General features: G+C 43.0%; 1 protein-coding gene across 4 annotated transcripts in view; it reads right to left on the bottom strand.

The window, feature by feature from the left end:
- EVA1C (eva-1 homolog C) overlaps positions 1-22,746 on the bottom strand; it is a 40,605-nt gene extending 17,859 nt beyond the window's left edge. The window contains exons 1-4 of one of the 4 annotated variants that reach the window (XM_037377173.1): positions 22,281-22,743; positions 7,126-7,322; positions 3,586-3,709; positions 391-543 (exon numbers count right to left, since the gene is read on the bottom strand). In XM_037377173.1, the coding sequence (XP_037233070.1) occupies positions 391-543; positions 3,586-3,709; positions 7,126-7,322; positions 22,281-22,407 (601 nt within the window). In that variant the 5' untranslated portion in view covers positions 22,408-22,743. Of the gene's footprint in view, positions 1-390; positions 544-3,585; positions 3,710-7,125; positions 7,323-10,566; positions 17,074-17,629; positions 18,912-22,280 lie in introns of those variants that run through there. The other 3 variants (XM_037377175.1, XM_037377174.1, XM_037377176.1) reach the window with 3 other exon arrangements.
- Positions 22,747-23,454: the final 708 nt, after the last annotated feature.

Raw genomic sequence — 23,454 nt, 5'->3', positions numbered from 1 at the left:
GCAAGAAAGAAGGTAACAGTAAAACAAAGTGTCATGACACTCGGGTTGCCTAATCCTTGTCAGAAGTTGGAAAAAGAAGAGAGGCACACAGCTGACATTTAGTATACATCGCCTAAGTTCAAGACAGCCAACAGAAATGGTTTTTTATGTTAAGCATACTAAGGACTGATGAACTGTATGAAAGTTTATTACTTTGCTGCATTTCTTACTCTACATTTCTCCCTCATACTGGGCAATTTATTTAAGTTTTAGAAATAAACTTTCCTCTATTTCAAGCACTGGTGCTTTCAAAATGCCATTGCTCTTGCACCTGATGTTTTCTCCCCATTTACTTCCCATCGATCCTGTGCACCTGCTTGGAGAAGGTCTATCAACAGTGTAAAAACATACCAAAGGGAGGGACGCGCTCCACTTCTGTCGAGCAGATGTTCTCCTCATGTGCCCATCTGCCATAGGTGGCAGAGTAGATGATAAGGAACTTGGACTCCTGACAGTGGAGTTTCAGTTCCTGGTTTTCACATGCTGATTTGGTTTTGTATTCAGCTAAAATAAAAACAAATAACAATATGGTAGCATGAGGCAATTTACTCTACTGGACTGTTAACAGCAAATAGCAGCATGATAACAGCTTTTCTGCAAGTCCTGTTGCAAGTGACATGTGGCACTGTTACAACCAGAGACAAAGCAAATAGCAAAGCGGAGTGTTTCCTCCAGCTGAATTGCTTCCATATGACTATCTAAAGCCTCCAGCTCCTTTTTGAAAGGAATCAAAAAGTTAACTTTTGCCAATCTCCTCTCCCACTGGAACAGCCTCCCCCCTTCCTGCCTCATTTCCTGGCTTGCTTTCCACCGCTGCTCAGTAGGTCTTTTCCTTTTGTCTCTCCCAGGACAATGTTGCATTCTACATTCTACGCCTACTTCAGATGCTCGTCTGAGTGCTGAGAGCCTCTGACCATTCATCAATCATGGGCATGGCTGGCATCACCCAGTGCCACTGCATACACCGAGTGACTGCTGAAGAATGGGAAGCACAAAGGCATGGGGATGGGCTAAGTATCCTGAGCCAGCCAGTGTTCTCAGCTGTATTTGCATGGCTCCACCAAGGTCAGTGGTTTTCCCTGGGCGTGACTATCTAGCATAGACTCATTTGAAAGTCTTGCTGACAAAGCAATGTGAATCAGGAGCCTGAGAAAAATACACCCTCTCCCTTTCTCATCTGGCACAGGCACACTGGCAGCACTCTCAGCACAGAGGTAGGGAAGCCAGTGAGACCATCCTCCAGACAGCATGGCTTATCCCTCCTAGGGAACTGGTTAAAATCTGCCATCTGGCCAAGGAGGTCCCTTGCTGGCCTAAGCAGCTGCTCTGCTTGCACCATTTTACCGCCCAAATCTTCCTGGTCTAGGTATGGTGGCAAATTTTTTTACTGCAGATAAGGCCAGGCAGAAGAGTTTATTCTGCTCCAGATTTTGTCCTTTAAAAATGTAAAAACAGGAAAAGGAGGTTCCTGAGCTGAGCAGGAGAAAAGGGAAACCTTATTGTTATGGAGTGGTATCCCTGTGAGTGGAGTGTGGGTGTTGGTGCTAGGGGAACTGGAGAGAGAAAAACTTATCTATTCAATAAAGAAAACATTATTGTTTCACTTAGAACAGATTTAAAAAAAAGGGTTAATGTTCTTGGTAATAGTCCAGTTTCTTCCATTTGAGCTCCTCAGCAGTCACAAGTTTAAGTTTAAAAGGAGTAATTTTAAAAAAAACAGTTCACCTGCTGCAGATTGTTACTTCTGCAGAAGCACCTGCCATACAGTACACCCATAAGGATCATGCCAAGAAAACAGAGCCTCTGATCCAAGGGCTGACAACCTAAAGCTGGGCTCTGTGTCTGTACAGCCGTGCTCCATGGTTGCTGGAGGAGCTAAGGAAGTACAGACAACAGAAACAAACCCACAAGTGCTATAAGACAAGGGTAAGAATACAACAGAGACTTCTGCAGAGATACAGCAACAATATTTCTGAATAGATGAAAAACTAAAGGATTCAGGCAATTGCTTAAGTGCCCACTTGAAAGCAAGGAGAGCGTAAAATATACTTGAAGTTATGCTCAAGTGATTTCTTGAGTAAGGATGTTTTCCACAGTCAAGCCTAACAATATTGATATCTTACCTATAAATACAAATTTCCTGTCACATGAGATCATGTAATTTGCACTGAAACTGGACTATTCCTCAATTCTGAAGGCAGCCCTTGCTGTTAAATGCAGTTTTGACCAGCTTTTGTAAAATTCTGATCACAGAGAATATTATATATTCACAGTAGCTCATTTCCAGTGGGAATAACAAGTAGCTTTTGAATGTAACAAACAGGATCCCAATTGACTTTTGATTAGTAAAAAGAAATTTCTACTGACACAAACACAGCTATGATAACAATTCAATCTACTATTAATAATGCAGTAATTTAAATATGTAAAGAAAAATTTTAACTATTAATAAACCAGATAATTTAAAAATCATTAAATTTTTTTAGAATTTAATTTTAAATTTCTGGTATTTTTTTCTCCTGATGATTGGCCCACTAAATCTCCTTGGGAGTTCTTGTGTCAGTGCTTTGCCAAAGGTAACATCTGCCTACTCCATTCCGTATCTCTGCTCTTGACTTCAATACTCTGCATAAATTGGCCTTCCAGCTTGCTTGCCACCCCTGTTCCTATTCCACCAATTATGTCTATCTTAATGGTCTGATTAAAGACAATCCCTTTTGTGCTTTCTCCTTTAGTTGTGGGATGGTATTTCTGAGTTGGCTGCGGAACCTAACCATAAATCATCACTCAACTATTTTCTTTGGGACCCATTTCAGCCACACTGGGGATTAGCTGCCAAAAAAAGCTGAGCCCCCGGGCTACCAGGGCTTGTTCTCATATACAATAGCAACAAGAAAAACAATTAAAAAAACCAATAAATGAAACTTCATGATGATTGACTTAATCTTTCTTACACTTTTCTCACATTTACAAAGCGCATTCTCTTTGAGGCAGGATTTGTCCCTTTACATATCAACATCAATTACCTGCATGGAACACAGGTGACTCTACAATGAGATTCTGTAACAAAGTTAGCCATGCATATGTATCTTCCAGCCACTATTCTATAAATAGCAGGTAGTAACAGAGAATCTTTGAAAGCTTTGGTCCCACCTCCTCGAGCATTTTTGCCTATTTCTTATTATAGTATCTTCTTCATCAGTTGGATCCTTAGCCCAAGCATCTGTTTTTGCTGTTCAGCTCTGTCTTTCTAATATGACATTATCATTGCCATCTCTTTAAAAATATTTTCCAAAACATTTTTCCTTTCTAGTCTGATGTCTGACATCTGACTGCCAAACTACACTGCTCATTAAATTGGCAGCAAGCATATTGAGGTTGCGAACACAATGGAGAGCTAAGGTAAAGTAGAAAAAAACAATTTGCTATTAATGTGAGTCTCAAAACTTCACATGGATTTATGCAAAACCTTGTGCAATTGCATTTTAACCAAAACAAACAACAAAACACAAACAAAACCACATTTGCCTGATGTGGATTACTTACTAGGTTTGCATTTAAAGGAGACAAGGAGGAATTTAGTGGTCCCTGGACACAGATCAGGTCCAAAAACCCGACTATTGACAAGGAGTTGGCAGGATCTCAGGTTTTGGCATTCATCCAGTACTTTCTAGAACAACGGGCAAAAAGGATAGGCTTGAAAACAAGGTATGAAGCTAAACAGCAATGAGAACACTTAGTTGTACTTTGTTCTATACAGGAGAGAAATCATTCCTTCACAACTTTTTGGCTATAAACATGTAAGAAACATTTGTATCATTGGATTTAGGCCACATATCTACTGGACTCTGAGTCACGGCCAAGTTTATGGGAACACATTAATCACAGCGATGCCCATGGCAACTTAGGATGTTACCAATCTGCTGTTGCTTGTCACTCTTCCCTCTGCCCCTAGCAGGTCTGCCAGATTTCACTGTGTGCCACCACAGCCTCTGTGGTGCTTGGGACTCTGCAGAGCCCAGAGCAAGTGGGAACATGCTCAGCCCCCAGTCTCTTCACTGCTGAGCCTGAGGCTCTCGCACATTCCTGATAGCATTTATGGGAGTGCAAGGTCCAGGTGAAGCATGGCAACTCAAAAAGATCTTTTTAACCATTTCATCTTGATCTACTTAAGTTTACCTGATCATGCTCTGTAATATCTTCACTTGAAGTTCTAACTAATGACTTGGTGTGCTGAGTGATACTTAAGCACAACTCTAGCTTTAAACCATATGAAGGACCTTATGTGAGGGGCACTTCTTGCTTGCAGTTACACACATTATCAGATATTTACTTGACTTGCCACTTGAACAAATTTCCGAATTGCTTTGATTGGATAGCAGAGATGTGCCCGTCTATCCTAAGCCTGCTTGTATATTATTTTTTTTAATGCTCTTCTAAGGCTGTATCTACCCCAGGTTTTTTGGCCCAGAAATATACCATGGTTCTTACTGTGCTTTTTCACTACGAGTGGCAACAGAGAAGGACTATAAAAAGGTCAGCAGCATTATATGCACAGGGTCATGCAGGCCCACTCCAAGTCCAGCAAAAGAACCGAGTACTCCTAGTGCTCACATTAGTGTTCCCACTTCATCAGTGGTTTTGGAGCTGTAGTGATAGAAAATAGGAAGACATTGCCCAAGATGAGTCTCAGTCTAGTTTTTAAAATAGTCAGAAGCCAAAGCACCTAAAAAAAACCAGTTTAAATGCAGCAGTGTACTCAGGAAATTCTTATTCACCTTCAAAGCCTGCTTTAGAGAGGGCTTTCTATCCACCATTTTCAGGTAGTCTGTGGTGTTGTGCTCAGGATTATTGATGTTTAAAATCACAGCAGGCTGCGATAAGGAAGGTGTTGTCCCTAGGTCACCCCACTCTTAACAGGAGTAACTGTAAGATACCATTCTCTGATAGTTTTAGGTACTCCCACAAAATCTATGGGAACTTTTGGCTTGCTTCTCACCAGAAGGGGTCTCAGTCATACCAAGAGGCCAAATCACAAATTCACCACTGTGATAGCAGAAGCTGCATTCTTGTTTCCAGACTGAGAGAGTTGGCAGTGGCTGAATCTCTCCTGTCATCCCTGGAAGCCATCCCTCCCAAGCAGAAATGATACACATTGGCAGAGCATTGCAGTGATCCTATAACAATCTTGTCTTTTTGTTCTTGTTGGTAGAAGAGGACTTGCATCCAACACTTTTTGACCGTTAAGTGCACTCTAAAGAGTTTAAAAAGGAAGGAAGAGCATAGCAGACTTAATTTTATCAGTCAATTCATCTCTTACAGAGCTGCAAGTCAAACAAATAGCTCCTCTGTAATTGGGATGGTTCTGGAACAGGCCAATGAAATAGTTATGTCCTTAGTAAGTGGAGATAGCTGTCCCCTATTGAGTCACCTTCTGTTTGCACCTGAGCTGAATCATCTCCTGTGCATCTGTTTGTGTTTTCTCCCACTTACTGCAAATAGCAGTTGCATTTCCTATCAGGTTGCTGTGCAAAAGCATATAACCACAAAAGTAAATAATAATACTCATAATGAGATAGCACTGGGCTGTTAATACCTTGAGACAGATTTAACTTTGCAGTAATCCTTTTAATAAGAGGTCACTGTAAAAAATGCCTGTTATGCTTCCTCCTGGCTGCAGGGTAGCATCATGCCCAATTATGCAGACTGCAGATGCGGTTCCAAAGGGAAGGGGAGGAGGGATGAGATCACTGGTGCTCTTTTCTAAGAAATCAGTTTACAGGATGTATCTCTTCTCCTTGACAGAAACGAAACTCCCTGAGATGCAGAGCATTTTGTGTATCTCATGTTCGTGGCCTTGTCAAAATGCTTTCATGCCTTTGATCAGTGACAGCGCCTGAATGATGATTATATTATCCCATGCTGTGTTTATTATATTCCAGGGTGAAACTGCCCATGGAGACCTCACAAGGGTACTCACAAGCCCAAAATAGTCATTGGTGTCACTTTGCTGTAGTCAGTAAAATGACATCAAGGATGCATCTGGCCTAGTGGTTTTGGTGGAGAAATGTACTTTCACATGGCCCCCAGGTCATGTCTGGAATGTCTTCAGAAGTTGCAGTACAACATGGGCAAGCCACAGTTATAAAACTGCCTTAATACTGTTTCTGGATAGAGGATATTACTGCTGGACTACTCCGTAAAACTCTTCAATTCACTAGTGGTGGGAACAGACATTCCCTGTTGTCAAGAAGCAATGCGTCGGCTGCAAGCACAAATGCTGCAACCTTCATCAAAGCTTCTAGGGCATTTACAATACCTTCACCAACAGAATGTGTTCAGATTCCACTGACCACTCATTTTTGCAACGATTTACTGAATTTGGCCTAACACTGGGCATTTTCACTATGATGAAACAAGCCGTTGACAGCAGCGTAAGTCAGACCTTCTAAGACTTGTTTAAAAAGTCTTCACAGCAGAAAGTAATAATTCATGAAGTATAAATCATTTAAAGCTATATTTAAGTGGGCTCAGCAAACAAACTGTAGATATTACTGATACAAATCACATATTTGCAGAAACGCAGATATCTGCAGGAGTGCTTAGGATCTGCTGTTTAGCTGTCATGGTGCCTTTTCAGTGAGTGAAGATAGTCATGGAACAAGCCAAATGTCAGCCAGAATGCCATCTTATTCAGTGGATTTGTAACCCAGCTCTTTCCAATGTTTGCATCCTCTCCTGGGAACACAGAAGGCTTGTGTGATGGATTAAGACTGGTCTGCTCAGTCACGACCTGCCCTTGATTAGAAGGGAATTGATTACTGTAGGGAACTTTGAGCCTTGCTTTGGAAACCCCATTCTCATCAAAACAGAAGGCAACCTACAAAGCTTTTACAATCCTATGGCAATACCCTGCTGGCCAAACAAATTGTTTCAGCTGTAATACTTTTGATAGTAAACAGACACAGACAGGATGTAATTTCATTCAATGTTGTGGACACTTGCCATTTTCACACAGCATAGCTCACCACATGGAAACTGTCAAAAACATTCTTGTGCATTAAGAACCTTTACAACGTGCGATACCTGCAAAGAAGTGGGTGCCACACAGTTTACGGGTTCTGCCATCTTGGTTTCAGGCTCCTGAGTACTACACATGTGGTAGTCTTGCCCGTAAAATGCTGACTGAACACTTATAGTTGAATGCCGAGGACAGTGCAGACTCAAATGTTCCCCATCGCAGGCATAGGCAGTATGATTTTGCAGAAGTTTGGTTAGGTAACCTAGAAAATATTCAGCTCTGTTACAACTAGTACAGGAAATGACAAGCTTGTTAGATAATAAGAAAACCACAATCAGTCTCTGGAAAGGGCATTGTAGTCAAGGTTATACGCATGGCCTGCTGCCATACTGCATGGTTCTGTGAATGGGTGAACCTTTATGTGCTAGTAATGCTCAGGTCTGGAAAACAAGAGGTCGCGTGGCAGTGAGTCAGAGCCCTGCTAGCACTCCAGCAGCGGCACTATGTCGGAGATGTCATTTCACAGACAATAAACAGGCTCAGGCCCCCGCCAGTCCTGGTTGCTAACAATCCCAGGGTGTGTTTGTAGGAGTCGGAAAGGCTATTACTCATTTTTGCGGGCCAGATTCTTGCATTCCAGCTGGCTAAGGTACTCCTTACACCTTGTCTTACAGTGATGCTTTGTACTTCAGGGCTCCTTGGCAGTTGTGTTCCACAAAGGTGATAATAAAAGTGATTCCCTCTGCATCACCAAATCAGATGCTAGGATAACAGAGGAAAGGTGGTCCATAAGTGCTGGACACCATGGGTGCAGGACAGAAACTCAGGAGTAAGATGCATAAAAATCTATATTTGCTGAAGAGTTTGGCAGTGCTACAGGGAGAGGTAGGATCTGTATGCAGCTGTCCACCTGTACCATCTGTTTGCATCTTCTAATAAGTAAGTCCATGATCAGCAGAACTAATGACAGCTGGTTTTCTAATTTGTATTTCATCCTGTATTGTCTCTTAAGCCAAGATTTCTGTTATCACCACAAATATTTATAAACTGAATCTCCTACTGCCCTGCTCTCTGTTCTGCAGAATACTTTAATGGAAACATGCAGTCTGCTACCTTGGGCCATTACAAATCACCCATTGTGATGGGAAACTATTAGCACTAATTTAATTCAAAGATTTTCCTCACCTATGCTCACAAAGCTTTGATACCTCTACCACTCTGTCACACTTGACTGAAATTTATCTTTAAGCAGAAAAGATTTGTGGGTGACGGGGAAGAGGAGGCCTTAGGGACAGGACAGATAAAGGATACAAAATACCGTTCCACAAATGAAGCAATATCCTTCCTTATCCCTCATCCACGAACACATGGAAATTAGACCCAAACCCACTTTTTTCCCCATGAGTTTTATGACAACCCGATACACTACAGTCACAGCAAATCTGTAATTCTTCACTACTAGCCAAACTTTTTATTAATGCGCATGCAATAACTATATTTGAAGTTTCCTTTGTTCTTATACATGCATTAAATTCTGTATAATTCTCTCTAAAATAAATTCCCAACTTCTAGAACTTCATACACATTCATGACAAAAAAACCCAAACAAAATTCTCCAAACACAACATATTAAGTAATGAGAAAGCACTACGAGCTTCCACTGATTTGAAAAAAAGATTTGTAGAAGTTTTAAAACAGAGACCATGATTACATATGTATCTTTTTGATTTCAAAAATTATCTATCTTAGGCTCTTTTCCAAATGTATAATTGATCTAATTAAAGACAAAACCTAGTATCTTCTCCTCAGAAGCTTTACTTACTCCAGTGTGGTGACAGCAATATTACTACTGTTAATTATAATAGAAAAAAAAAACCCCACCCAAACCATGTTTTCTTGTTTTGGTGGCTGAATCAGAACTAGAATGACATGGGTTTTGCATCATTAAAACAAAAATCAGTTTTCTCAAAGAAAATATTGAAAAAGAGTTTGCTCGTGCTATTTAATTTTCACACTTTAAGCCTTTTTTGAACGTTTCACCAAAGACAATTTTTAAAAAGGTTTTAAAATAGAAATTTAAGTATTCCAAGTAATTGATATGAAAACGAAATATTTCTACTCCCTGACATCCTTTCCAGCTCCAGCTGTGCAACTGGCTAGGAAAATTCAGCTCCCTCACCAGTTACTATGTCTAGAGAAAGGAGAAGCCTGCTCCACTGTCGGCTGCTGTTTTTCATCTAGAGCCCAAGAGAGGACAGGAGTCAGCTAAGATGCCTTCCAGTGCAGCAAAGGTGTAGGTGAGTTCTTCACCTCATTGAACTCAGTCTGAGGCACTAAAATCAGGACACAGAGAATTTCATGCCCCATATTTGCAGTCTAGATCTCAAGGAAACCAGCCCAGCAAAAATCCCCACGGCTTCTCACAGGTTAAAAAACCCCAACCAAATCCATCTCCTACATTTTCTGTGTAATTGAGACCACAAATAATTGAGCTTTCCTGCCAGAGCCACTCCTCTGTCAGCCTGCTCCTGAAAGGTGCTGAGTATTGCCAGGAAAATGGGCCGAATGCCCGATTGCACCCAAGCTACTTTGCTATGGCCTGATACGGTAAAGGGGCCTCCAGAGACATTTACTGCCGCTGAATTCCTTTGACATCGCCATCATAGCATAAAGGACCACAGTGTAAAAGAGTATTCAGCCCAACATGAGTTGTAGGCACTCAACACCTTGAAAGATTTAGCCCGATATTTGTAATCATTTCAGTTCTTCAGGTTTTAAGTTACCTGGAGCCAAGACTGCTGTATACAAAACAGCCCAGTATTCCCTAAAGAATATCATCTATGTTGTGATTTGGATGAGTTCCCTGGCATCTTAACTGCTACTTTGATCCTACAAATTCCTAATCCAGTATCTAAGCACCTTTCTCCAACAATTACAACTATTCAATCCTTTTAAAAAAATGCCTTTATAAAAAAATTGCTCTGATTCTGTATAAGCAATATGGTTCACTTGTAAAAATGGCATTAGACAGACTGGGACTGGTGAAAACAAGACATTATACTCTTCGGCCTTCTACATGGCATTTAAACTGACTCTGCTGTTACTAAAATCTTTGTGTATTTGCACACAATAAAGGATAAAAATAGTAATGGAAATTGGCTGAAACCTAATGTTCTCTGATAAGAGAAGTGGTGACGTACTAGCATCTAAATTGTTTGTCTCACATGGCAGATCACAGAAACCTGCATTTTTTATTACTATACACACAGACTACATAGACACAGGTGGAGCCGTCAGCCCTTTGCAAAGAGCAGTGCCGACTGGGCAGCTCACATTACACGCAGAGAAAGAATTCCCACTCGAAAAATCATCATTTTCTCTTGCTCTTCCCTGAAAAATTCCAGTTTTTTTCCTCTCCTCATGCCAGCCCTCTTCACGTACCAGGGTGCTGCCTGCCCTGTGTTCAGCAAGGGAATAAAGTTTTCTCAGTAGCTGCTGCCTCTCACCTCAGTCCTCGAGTGGTGCTTGCACAAGAGGCAGCAATTTCCAGTTGATTTCTCTCCTTTCATGGGCAGCGTGGCCTTGTAGTCACCCTGGTAGAAAGCTCCATCTTGAGACCACAAGTATCCCTGTATCATTTACCAAACTCTGTACAGAAGCACACTTCCCTCGAGGCAGAAAATTTAGCAAAACGACAATGTAAGGTTAGGGGAAAAATATGTTCTTATCTCTACAATTAATAACAGCCATGATTATCAGGAGAGAGGGCATTGTAACAGTTGAATGGGTCTGTCACTGTTTCTGAGGCATGCTTCCTTTTCTGCATTTCTCTCAAATGGCGCAATTAAATCAGGTCATCCAAAATAGACAGCAGGGTTGTGTCACCACCCAAATCAGGCAGCAAGACTGTGTCACTTTCAGGCACCAGCCCAGCACATCGGCTGGGCTACAGGCACTTCAGGGAACTATTTGTTGTTCAGAATGTCTCAGTTTGTATTTGTTTAATTAATCATTATGTTAGTTGCAAATACTGAGAAAACGTTTTCTTTTTCAAATATCTAATATGGGATCTAGAGGCTGTGCCTGGACTACAACATACCTCTACATTCTGGTCCCCTGCATGCTAGGGAAGTACGCACTAGCTCCTCTCCAGCCAGCACACGAGGAGATTCTCTTCCCCTGGAAAGCAGGGCACAGGGAGGGCTGGAGCACCACCACGGCTCACCCCAGCACGGATGGAGTGAGGTCATGGCTGTGTGTGCACCTGAACTGCAAAACAAGGTGACTTGTGAGTTATGGGATTTCTTACCCTAACCAAACAGAATCTTAAGCAGTCCCTATAAAAATCTTTAGATGAATAATGTTTAAACCTAATGTTGGGGGCTTTCTCTTTGTTTTCTGGGTTACTGGGTGATGGAGGGAGAGGTGGTGTTATCTACAGCAGTCACTTTTTCAAGCATTACTCTGCAATGAATAAGACTTTAGATTTCCTCTTTTTTCAAAAATATTAAATCTCACTCTTCTTTAAAACAATAATAAACTTCATTAAAAAAAGGTCAGCTACTGTGGGAATTGTCAAAATTAGAAAACTTAGCAATACTGCAGTGTCCCAGTAACATCTCTATGCCTCTGTGTGAAAGCCCCACTAGAAGCTTTCCCATTTATCCAAGACACACATTCATAAGCAATGTATGTGGTGCTCTGCATACAAAATCATGTACAAGGCCTTAGAGACTGGCTCAAAAGTTAAGCCTGAATCATACAGCAACAAACAAATCCCATTGATGTGAAGGCCAGAAGGTATCATCCCACCCAACTGTCTGCATAACCCAGACTACTCACTCATTGTAACTTTCTAGTGAGATTCAAAACACCAATGCAGAATCCAAGCGTAATCCTTTCTTCCAGAATTAGCCAAATTAGTCACAGCATCCACTGTGTTGACAAAGAAATTCAACTAAAAAAACATAGTACCATAAAACCACACAAAACACTGAGGCTAAGCAGCTGAGCAAAGCTTTAAGCCTTACTGATCAATTCTTGTTGCAAAGGAGGACTGATAAACTAGAATTACAACGACAGACAAAAAAACCCCAGTGGCCTAAGAGAGCAAAGGTTGTAAATAGATACCTCTGTGTGTGAAACAGATCTCTTAAAAGGTTATAGTTTTTATATGCAACATTGGCTCCTGGCATTACTGCTTTAAATAGCAGCAATAAAGGTAGTAATGAACTTGAAGGTATGAAAATCCAGAAAGAATTTTTTTTTTTCCTCTTAAGAACACTGAAAAACTGGGAACTTAGAAAGTTTCAGTTTGAACAAATATGATTACCAAAAGCTTGGAAGCAGTCAGCCAAGAGTTGTGCTACATCTCCCACATACAGCCCAAGACAGTACAGGGTACTCATATTTGCTGGACTCATTCCTTATGGCAGAGGATGCTAACTCAAGGGCTTAAGGCCCTTTTGCAGTTGTCAGCATTAGAGTAAAAAAAGGAATGTGTATATTCTGTCCAGCCTCACCGCACTGGCATGAACGTCACCATATAGAAGCATCAAAGAGAACTGCACTTCAAGCTATGAGTCTAATGGCTAGCACTTATTAAATGCAGTCTCAGTGTTGACTGATGTAATGTCTTTTTGGTAAGAAAGCAGCTTTGCAATGTAATATTTTTAGAGCCTGAAGCTCAGCAGCACACAGCCTACAAGGATTCTCAGAATTGGGCCTTCATATACAGATTTAGTAATATTAGTTCCTGTGCATCGTTCAATCTAGCTTAATTAGCACAGCAATTTGCTAGCTTATTTTAAAGACATACAAATCCATTTTAGACCAAAATAGATTGAAATAGCACATATATTGTTGTGGGAGTCCCAGAAGGCTAATTCATTCGGTAAATCTACATCAGCTCCCACAGTTTTATGAAGAGTTGTGCCAACAGTCATTAAAAATACACAAGCAAGATTGGCAAGTCTGAAGGAAGAGATCTTATGCGGTGATAACAGAATTGTTGATAAACTAACTCTACTACAAACACCATTAGAAGCATCACTTCAATATTTACTGGTATTTAGGATCCAGCTGCAGTACTTCTCCAGCAATATTTTCTCCATTGGTTTGTGAAGGAAGCATTGAAGAGAAATTAACCCCTGAGTTTCCTCCCCCATCTCCCCTGACATACTCTCCGCTGGTCTTTAGAGGCAGCTACACCACAGACTACACTGCTCAGGGTAACTGCATAATCACTACTCTCAGAGCTGAGCTTGTGCGTGTGGATATGACAGTGCCTATTTAGCTCCGTTCACAGAAGCCTCTCATAATTCTCTTTAGTCTCCTACCTTGGTTGTCTGCACGTTCTTGCTGTGGCAGCTCTTTTTGGAATCAGTAATAGTGACAGAGGGTAAAACATTAACCAGGAAAGACAATGTTTCTGAAATTCACACCACTATGTTTCTTGCCCCATCATTTTATTCTTTTTCATCCCAGTGCCTTGTAAGCATACAGTTTGAGTCACTCTAGCCAGACTTGGTCTTACAGCCTTTTATCAGTAAGAAATACCCTTAGGCAGAAGTAGTTTATTCTATTCAGTGTTCAGGAATGAGCGTAACAGCTTCACTCAGGAGATACACATAAAAATCTGTATTTTCTTAAAATATGCTTTCTTGCATAGTCACTAATTTGACTTAACTACCCTCCATTGCTTGGTTTTTCCAGCGTGCCTTTTTCCACTATTCCCCCAACACTCATACTCTTTACAAGTGACTGCTATCCTCCTAACTTCATCCTTTCACTTGTACTGCTGGAGGTGGCATGAAAAGCTGGTTTGCCATACAAGGAAAATAATTTTTGCATAATCACTGTATGTTTTATATTATCTAAACATTTTTGATGTGGGGTAGATGTTCACTTGGAAAAACTAGCAGTAATCTATTAGTGACCATTAAAAAAAAACCACCTTTCAATTTCTAAAAGAAATAAAGATCCTACAAGTTTCCCAAAACTGAAGCCTGAGCTGACAGGTCAACATAAGAACTGTCACTTCCAACTCAATCTAATTGACTAATGCTAAAAAGTCAACTGGCTGCTGAAGAGACAGCATACTTACACTGGAAGCTAATCAGCCTGCTGCTAATGGAGCAATTTGTTTTCACTGCCTTCACAGATGAAGGATTAAGCCTTCAATAAGAAAATACTTACGTTAAAAGTGAAAATGCTTTTGGGATTGTATGGCAATCAAAGCAGACATCAGTGATGAAGACACCAGTCAGGTTTTCCATGAACTGCTCTATCAACATGGCCGCTTTCCCAAGGAAATTGTCTTTAATTTTTTCCCCTCATCGTCATAGATCCTCATGGATCATAACATGGATCATAACCATCCTACTGACCCTAACTCTCACTGCTAAATCTGAGGGTCAGATTAAGCAAGAGCTTGTCTCCGCTTAAGCCAGAGAATGGACCAATGTAACCAGCAGATAATTCAACATAAAAACACATTCAGACTCCAGTACACAGATTTTACTCAGGGAGCAGCAGCACATGCAAGAAGCCAAGCCATAAGCTCTTTTTAGAAAAACAAGACCAAGATATCATGAAGTAAGTACAGACCTCCTGTAACTTTTTGGTTATGCCAAATGGGCACTGTTTCTCCAGGAACCACATAACCTCTTCATACCCATGCCACTCAGCTCAGAGTGCATGTGGTAGTTATGTGAATTAAATTTTTGCAGAGTGGAAAAATACATGAATCCCACACTTGCAAACCAGATGCCTATTCTCTCTCTCTCGTATCTTCCCACAGCTGTTCTCTGTTTCCTTCAGATCTACAGTTTCATATTACCTTGTGTTGTGTCCTAGGAGTGATGCTTATTTTCGCTGCATCCCAATGGCTTTCTGAGGAAATTGAAGAGATCCTCCGGCACTTTTTTTTTTGTCACTCACTTTCTCTTTTTATTTCCTTCTTCCCTTTTTGTGTCAGGAAGAGGCAAATTATTTCTGATCACCAAAGATTTTGGTCTGTAGTAAACTCCATGCTAGTCAGTTACACTTCTCTCAGCTATTCCATGAAGCCACAGGGATAAACATGTGTCCTGGGACTTAATATGGAACTATTACAGTAGAAAAGGAATATTTTCTCCTTCCTGTCCTAAAATGCTGACAAGAGGTACAACACTGTTAAGGGAGACTGATGGTCTTTTCTGCCCTTGCCAAAAAATCCTCTTTTCATTGGAGGCAGAGTAGCCTCTTCTACTGCCATTAACAAGTAACAAGAGAAAGGCTCAGCGGGTGGCAACTGCTTCTGGAGACAGAATGAGTGAATCATTATGCCTAAGAGACAGCAAAGTTATAATCTTCCCAGAGAACGCAAGCAGGAAAAACATCAGGCACTAGAGGAAAATATTTCTTTGAAAACTTGGATTTATGAACCTGAACATCCATACAAACTTGAGGCAGGGGGGGAGTACTGTTCATTGCCAGCTCTTTGGAAAACGAAATGCAGGTTTAACTTTGTAAACAGAACTCTGACTCAAACTCTGTTTTTTGTATTCCCATCTATATTTTGACACTCAAAAAATCACATAAATTGGAGATCAGACAATTTGCCTACTGAATCACTAAGTCCATCCTCTGACAGCTCACTGATCTGCAATATTATGATGGCTTATAGCATGGCAAGTCCAAGCAGAAAAGAAAAAAGCCCCACCTTACTCTCATAGCCTGATGATTTTCTTCACAACATTTCACTGTCCTCAGTTCAGTTTTTGCCTGAAGAAAAGTCCAAAATTCCAAAATTGTTCGGAAAAATTAATTCTTGTCTTTCCATCCAAGAATAAATACAATGAAGAAAAATAAACAGATATTTGTGGGTTGAGACCCTCATCCAAAGCCCTGTGCAATCCTTGGGAATCCTTCCAGTGACCATAGGCTTTCAATCAGGTCTTATTATGAGTGATGTTTTAAAATTAATTCTAAATTAAGAGCCAAACATCACTGGTATTTAATTTGTTGCCAGAAGCCACACAATAGACCTTTGAAACAAAACTCTTCAAATGCATAGAAATTCAGATGAAATGACTCACCAGTGCTGAACAAATAAGGCGCAACCACGCCTCCTTCTGCTCTTCAGCTCCCTTTAAGACACTATTTTCTCTGTGTTTGGTAATATATCAAAATATTTCCATTTTAATTGTAGATTATGGTTGGCAGATGACAGAATTCTGATAACTGGTGACCGGTCAGACAGTGCTTTCTCTGTCTGGGGACAATTCCATCAAAATCTGAGTATTTACTTGGAACAGGTCTGTGACCCCTTTCTCTAATAAAGCTGAGACTGTCTGGAAGATCTGTCTTACTAAGAAGGGTATCAGCAGCAGATGGAATAGGAAGGCGGGGGGAGCTAATCCCTGGTATTTATTTTTAATAAAAATAACATATGATGTGTCAGGTGCCAGCAAACTGCACAGTGAGAACAAAGAGAGTTCCTGCCCCAAAGGTGTAAGAATCTCAAAGACAGACTCAAACATGTTCGTGTCTGAGCAGTGGAGCTCGGGAAGTCAGGTTTCCTATAGGTCTGTGTCTCATCCCTGATTTTCACAACATCTGTTGTAGGGGTAGGAGCATCACACTATGCTTTAACTCACTTGAGGAGAGCTTTTGGAACAGCATCCTTTCTTGGGGATGCTAGCTGCTTACGCTTACAAAATGTGTAGGAACTTAATAGGACCAAAGCTTTTACTTCTCTAACAAGGATGATCAGTGGATTTAACAAAAAATATTCAGCAAAATCCAATTCTAAAATGGAATTTCGTAAGCTACACTTCCTCAAGAAGCAAGAACTGCAGACATAGGCCTGAAACAAAACCTTGGATCTCAGCACCATGATCTAAACTAAGATCTCATTTCTGACACACATCTCTTTGTTCCACAGAACAAATCCAGATCCAAACCCACTCCACTTTGAGAAACTTTAAACCAGACTTTGAGGTTTAACTCTCATATTATAGTGGAAAATGTTTCTAAAATAAAATATTTGTCTTTAAACAAAACAATCAAAATTTTAATTTGACTTTTACAAGGCAGTATCAAGAAGATGCATCATTGACAATCACTCCTTTTAGCACCTCTTTAAATATCCTGGTCAAAGGATAAGCTCCACTTGCCACGGTGAGTCAACAGAACCGACTCAAGAAAATTTATACAGGATTTTATCTGACCAACACAAAACCAACAAAAAACCCTCTGCATCATTGTGGTTGGTCACGATTGATCCTGCCACATTATTACAAACAAAGCATTTGCTTGAAGCATTTGTTTGCTTTCCTTTTGCCTGGGGGAATCTGGGATGGGCAAATGCCACAACTTAATGGAAACTTTTAATGCAGAAAGGCCACAGGATCAGATTATATTTCTTGGGTGAACTGGTTTGCTTTTTCATTAGATCCATTTGTTTTCTATTGTTGGGTCAGAAGATCAAGTCTATGGAATTAAAGTAATGCCTAGTTCTGTCTGAACTGTTCTGGAAAAAGAAAGAAAAGCTGACACCAGCAGACAAAGATTAAAATGTTCTACCTAAGCAGTGGCTGCTTTTTCTGTTCACATCCAGAAAGTCATTCTTCAGTCCAGTTATGCAATCGCACAGTTACTTCATTTTTGATCTTCAGTTACAGCCACGTTTCTTGAAAGCTGCCCAGAAAACCTGGCTGGGACCAAGGTAAAGAAAGGGAGATTGACTGATGAAGTGAGCAAAGGAGGCCAGTTCAAGCAGAAAGCCTAAGCTCAAAGTAGCATGTAGAAAAGAAGAGGGAAAAAATAAGAGGCATAAGAAAAGGTAAATGGGTGTTCCTCAGTGCTGCCAGAGAGAAGGAATTTGTTCCCAGACATGTAAGAAGTCAGTTCACTTTTGCACCAGATGGAATAAAAGTGGGAGACAGAACAGGTCTAAGACAGAGACCCAAGGGGAGAGCCGAGCACTTTTCCCACTGCCACCAAAGAGGACAGGGGGATGAGATGAGGGACCAGTGACTCCTGCTATTGGGAAGGTATATGCTCCTGAGCAAATGCCACCATCTCCAGCAAAACCAACTCTCCCTCAGCAGCTCTGGTAGCAGTTTGGCTTTCTATAGCCCCACCAACCTATACAGTATAGGTATGCAAGTTAGGTATTAGTATATAAGTTTGCTGGTTTTGCCAGCTCCTTATTTTGCCTATTTTGGGAACCAGTCCTTGAACATAGAGGAGCTGTGAGGAAATGGCTGTCATGCGGTCTTGATCTATTGAAAAATGTTTCTCTCTTCACTTCTGACAGTCTCCTGGGAGCCCAGATTATTTAGGATTTTGGCTCCCAGGGACTGGAGAAATAGCAAAATTCACAGCAGTCTTCAGTCTGCTGGACTGGGACCTGATCTGAAATGTGAAAGCTGCATGTGATCACAGAAAAACAATGTGAGGACAGAGCTTTGTCAAGTAGGAATGAAACTGTGGACATGAATAAATATTTTAGTGAAAAGGCGGGTTTGATGTGTTTTGAAGACTAGGCATGAGGGGAAGAAAAGTCTCTAGCTGTAGGATCAAACAAATATGCATGAAGATCCAAGGAAAGAACTGTGGATTTACTATCTCTCTCTTCTTCCAAATCTTCAGCTTTCAGTTTCAAATTTGGGCATAAATGCTTGGATTCCACTTTTAAAAATTAATCACACGGAGGACTGCAGATCTCAGAGCAAACCTCCACTTTCAATCACCGGTGCAATTAATGAATATGTTCTTTGATGCCACCAAACTGCTAAAGGACAATAGATTATGCAGATCTTTAAGTATTGTTTATATCAAATTACTTTACCTCCATTATCTCCTGTTATTAAAAGGAGAAACTAATTTTGTTCACTGACACTGAGTCCTCCTCACAGAGTTTGATTTAGAACTGCTTCTGGAGTCTTGTTTCAGAACATTTTTCTCTCCAGAAAATACCAATTTGCATACCAGTTCTTAGAATGTTATTGTACAGTGAAGAAATGTCTCAAAAAAACCCACCAACAACCCAAAACAAAACCCACCAAACAAATATTTTTTGTCATAGTTAAAATTTGGACTGAAACCTATGAGAACAAGAACCTGCAGCTCTATATTCTATAAGGACAAGACCAGTAACAAGATCACAATAGCAACTGACCTGCAATAACCAAATGAAGAGCTGGCCCAGCGATAACCAAAGAAATCTGCAGCCACAGCTGCCAACCTCTCTCTTACAAAAAGGAAGTATAAATGCTGTACTAGTTTCACTGCTTCTGTTCGGTTAAATGATCCATAAAAAATGACTAGGGTTTTTTAAATAGGGAAATAAATACAAGTCAAACATAAAAAAAATAAATAATAACCCTTCACTATCCACATACACTGTTGTCTGCTCTCTCTTCCAATCTATCAAACAGATCCCAAGAGGGGTCATCTTTGTATTGTTACAAGCAAGCAGCTACGTCTTGTGATTAATGAATGGACTCCGGGCAGGTTAGAATTGCTAGCACCATTTAATACATACATAAAGCAAACAGCAAAGATTACACATGCAGTTGCGATCTGACAGCAGTCTGGGAAATTATTATAGCAGCTGTCAGAATGGGCGGCAGGAACAACATGACACAGAGAGTTTGGGCTGCTGAGGTAGAGATCTGATGCTGAAGACACACATCTGATGCTGGAAAGCAGAAAAGGCAATGACCCAAAAAAGTAGATGCCTGAGATTCTGGGTATAAAAGCCTGAAATCTGTGAAAAGGAGAAGTTTTAGCAACTGGCCTTCCAGTTCTCTGTGCACTCCTAAATTCCCAGTGCCAGATCAAATCACACAGAACACGCTCAAGGTTCAGAGCTCTGTTCCTTCTGCTACGACATGGGCTACACGCAGAAATCTATAACCTGCTGCCTGGAAGCTTTACTCTCAGAAGGGCAGGGTTAGACCTGATCCTTTCCAGAAGGGTGAAAGTGCAGGTAGTGGGTAAAGCAGGGGGAGACAGCTCCCCACTCCTTATCCCTCAGGGTAATCCCCCAGGAGCTGCCTGCACCTTGGCAGCTGCAGGGCACTGCCCCTTTAAACGGGGCAGATTTGTTTTCGTGTAAATTCAACTGAGCTTATGAAAAATCAAGTCGCTGTTCCTGCCGAGAAAGGGAGCAAATAAGGAAATTCAGCAATGCTAGAAACTCAGCTTGAAGCTGCTGTCACGGAGCTGCTTGTAATTCTTTTAACAGGTATTAAACTGGCTGGGGATGGCACTGGAGGGTGTCACCTTACGGCTGACAGCTCCTGGCCCACAGCACCTACTTTAGTAGGTAGCTAAAAACTTTTCTGTGTGCTCTGGATACCTTTTTTTAAAAGGCTCCAATAACATTTTTGTCTTTTCTGTCATTCTGGATTAATCTTCATGTTAAAAGTAAAAAGCAAATGTGAGCAGAATTTGTTCAGGCCTGGAAACTTACCAGTTTGGCAAGAACTTTGGAATCTGATTTTGTTTTCTGCATGTTATTTACTGAATTGACATTTTTAATACTGATACCTGTGGTGAGACAGAGATTTTTCCTTCGTCATTCTACTATTCGGAAAGTTCAATGCACAATGAATGCTGAACGCTGCTGGACTTCTGAAATGTATCTGGGATAACCTTATCTAAATAACTTCATTTGAAAAGTGAATGGACTTTTGTGAGAGGAACTTTCCTAGATAAACTAGAGGGATATTTTTTTTAACTCAGTGACTATTTGAAAGAGAAAATTTAAACATTTATTTTTTTTCTTGTTGAGAACTACCATGCGATTCCAAAACTAACATCTACAAGCCAGCAGTTAAGCCAAAAAAACACCAACAAATGAGATAGCAAGGATTTAAAAGCCCTCTACATGTGAAAGGAATCAAACAGGAGAAACACTGTTTATCCAAGTATACCATTCTGATCTTTGTATGTGGTGGTAGCTTGCTTAGAAAAGTTCAGGCTTATGTAGTTGGGCACAATAATAAAATCACAAACGGTATTTTCCTATTGCTGAGACAACAGTTTCTACAGAACCATTACCAGCATTTTGAACTGTATTAACATGACCTATATTAATATGCCTAACAACACGTTTGGACTATTAATTACATGCTAACTTTGTTCCAGTGCACTCAACTGGCTTTTGGAAAGCTCTGCTGTTTATTAAGGGTAAGGTTTGCTTTCTGACCCAAATGTAGTTCCTTAAGCTTGCAACCACCAGGAATATGCTTTGCTTACTGTGAAATATAGAAAGGAAGGACACTGCTCTTCTAAATAACTTTTTTAACTGCAGTGAGATGTCCTGGAGCACGAGAAAAGTTACAAAAGCAGTTTTCTCAAGCAGAAAAGCCAGACTGCTGCTTCGTTCTGATGGAACAAGGATATTCTTCCCGTTTTCTGCGGTCATTTCGGTTTGCACCGATGCAGCACCCTCGCAGTGGTCGCGCATGTGACTTTTGAGGGACAGCTAGTGCCCCTGCTCGCTGTGGCGCGACCCCCTCAGCCCAGCGCGGCCAGGCGAAGCGCTCTCCCGGAGGGGCGCGCAGCGTTCGCTCGCTACCGGAGCGGAGGACGGCGCACTCAGGGCCCGACTCCAAGTCTCCAGGAGAAAGTGGGAATCTTTCCAGGGCCTTCCACGCACTTTTGGTCAGGCCCTGGCCGATTCACGCACGGCTTTCTCTCCGCGCAGCTGAGAAGCAACCGACAGCTCAAGTCCTCACGCCCGTTCCCCGCCGGACCTCTCTGGAGCCCTTACCCCTCGCCGCCTCCCTCCCCTCCTTCGCACCGGGCCGCAGCCACGGCCCATCTGAATCACGCGCCCCCGCCCCTCTGGGTGCAGGCCCGCGTCCCGGCCCCGGGACACGGCGTGCCCGGAGCTCGCCGGTGACACGCAGCTTCCTGCGCTATTTCGGGCGCGGGCCGCCACCGGGCCGGGGAGCGCAGGAGGCGGCAGCCCCCGCTCGCCCGCGCCCGGGAGCGCCGGCACCTCCCGCCCGCGCCCGGCCGGGGTGCGGGGGCACGGCCGGCTGCCCTCCCGAGGCGCCACGGAGGGCCGGCACCCGGCGCGCCGCCAGACCCCTGCCCGGCGGGCGGGGCGCAGGTGCCCTCCTGCCCCGGCGGCCGCCGCCGAGCCCCCCAGCTGCCGCGCCGCGCACCGCGTCCCGGGTGACCGTTAGTCGCTCCTGGCCCTCCCGCCCCGTACCTGAAAAGTCGGCGAGCGCCGCGACCTCCGCGCCGCACACGAGGATCACGCAGGAGAGGAAGCGGAGGAGCCGCCCGGGCTCTACCTGTCCCCGGCGTGGGTGCCGCCCCGCATCCCCTTCCCTCATGGTGCGGGAGAGGGCAGCTCGGGGCGGGGGGGCAGACCCGCCGCCTCACATGATGGAGCCGGCTCCGGCTGGCGGCACGGCCACCCCCGGCCCGCCGGGCGCCCTCCGCCGCGGGGCAGCGCCGGCTGCCCCGGGACACCGCGGGCGGCGGAGGAGGAGGAGGGCGGCGCGGCCCTGCCCGAGGCCGAGGCCGCAGCGCAGCCGCCCCCCGCCGCGGCGGGAGCGGGTCCCGGGAGGCGCGGAGCCCGCGCGGGCGGCGGGGAAGGGAAGAGGCTTCTCGGCGGCGCCGTGCCTGGCACTGCCCTCAGCGCGCATCGTGCGGGCCGGGCTGACTCAGACCCGGCTGCACCTCGCCCGCCCTCCCCCGGCTCTCTCCACCCCCCTCCGGGCAGTTCGAGGTCCCGGCACCTCCCTCTTGGCGAACAGGCACGGTTTTGACTTCGCACCCCCGAACGGCCTTCACTTATTTTTCCCCCTCGTTCCTGCTTGACGGCGGTTGGAGGGCTGTCACGGACTTAAAACACGCACCCTGGCTCATGTGACAACGCTTCCCAGCTTGTGTTTTTCCCAAGACAGGTGCAAGGTGCTCCCCATCGCTCCCTGTTCCCCACAGCGCAATCTCCCTACTTTTCCTCCTTCAGACCTCTCTGTCCCACATGCCAGACCCTGCCAAGTCAACAGCTCCAGCCCCTTATGTACCGGCTCCCAGGTGTCTGGGGGAAACCCAGCTGACAGCCATGCCTGGAAGGAGCTCTGGATTTCACAGGCAAACAGCTGGGTTAAGAAATGGCTCTGACTCCTTCAAGTTGCAAAAGAAACTTTCCCTTTCTTCGTTTCCTCTCCTCATGCTGTTGCCTGACAACACCTTATCGCAGCCCTTAGCTTTTAAGACTCACGTAGTTCAGCATAGCTGAGTTTGAAGTGGTGTAGGCTTGCTTAAAGCTTTCATTACAAAGTGAGAAAACATCTTGAAGTCACTTGCAGAGAGTTCACGCTGTTCCCTGAAATCTTTTCTAAGCCTGAAAAGTACACCAATGGGAAGTTCAA

The sequence above is a fragment of the Falco rusticolus genome, chromosome 2 (genome assembly GCF_015220075.1).
Source record: "Falco rusticolus isolate bFalRus1 chromosome 2, bFalRus1.pri, whole genome shotgun sequence".
In the NCBI taxonomy this organism is placed as follows: Eukaryota; Metazoa; Chordata; class Aves; order Falconiformes; family Falconidae; genus Falco; species Falco rusticolus.
This window is presented reverse-complemented; position numbering and strand designations above follow the sequence as displayed.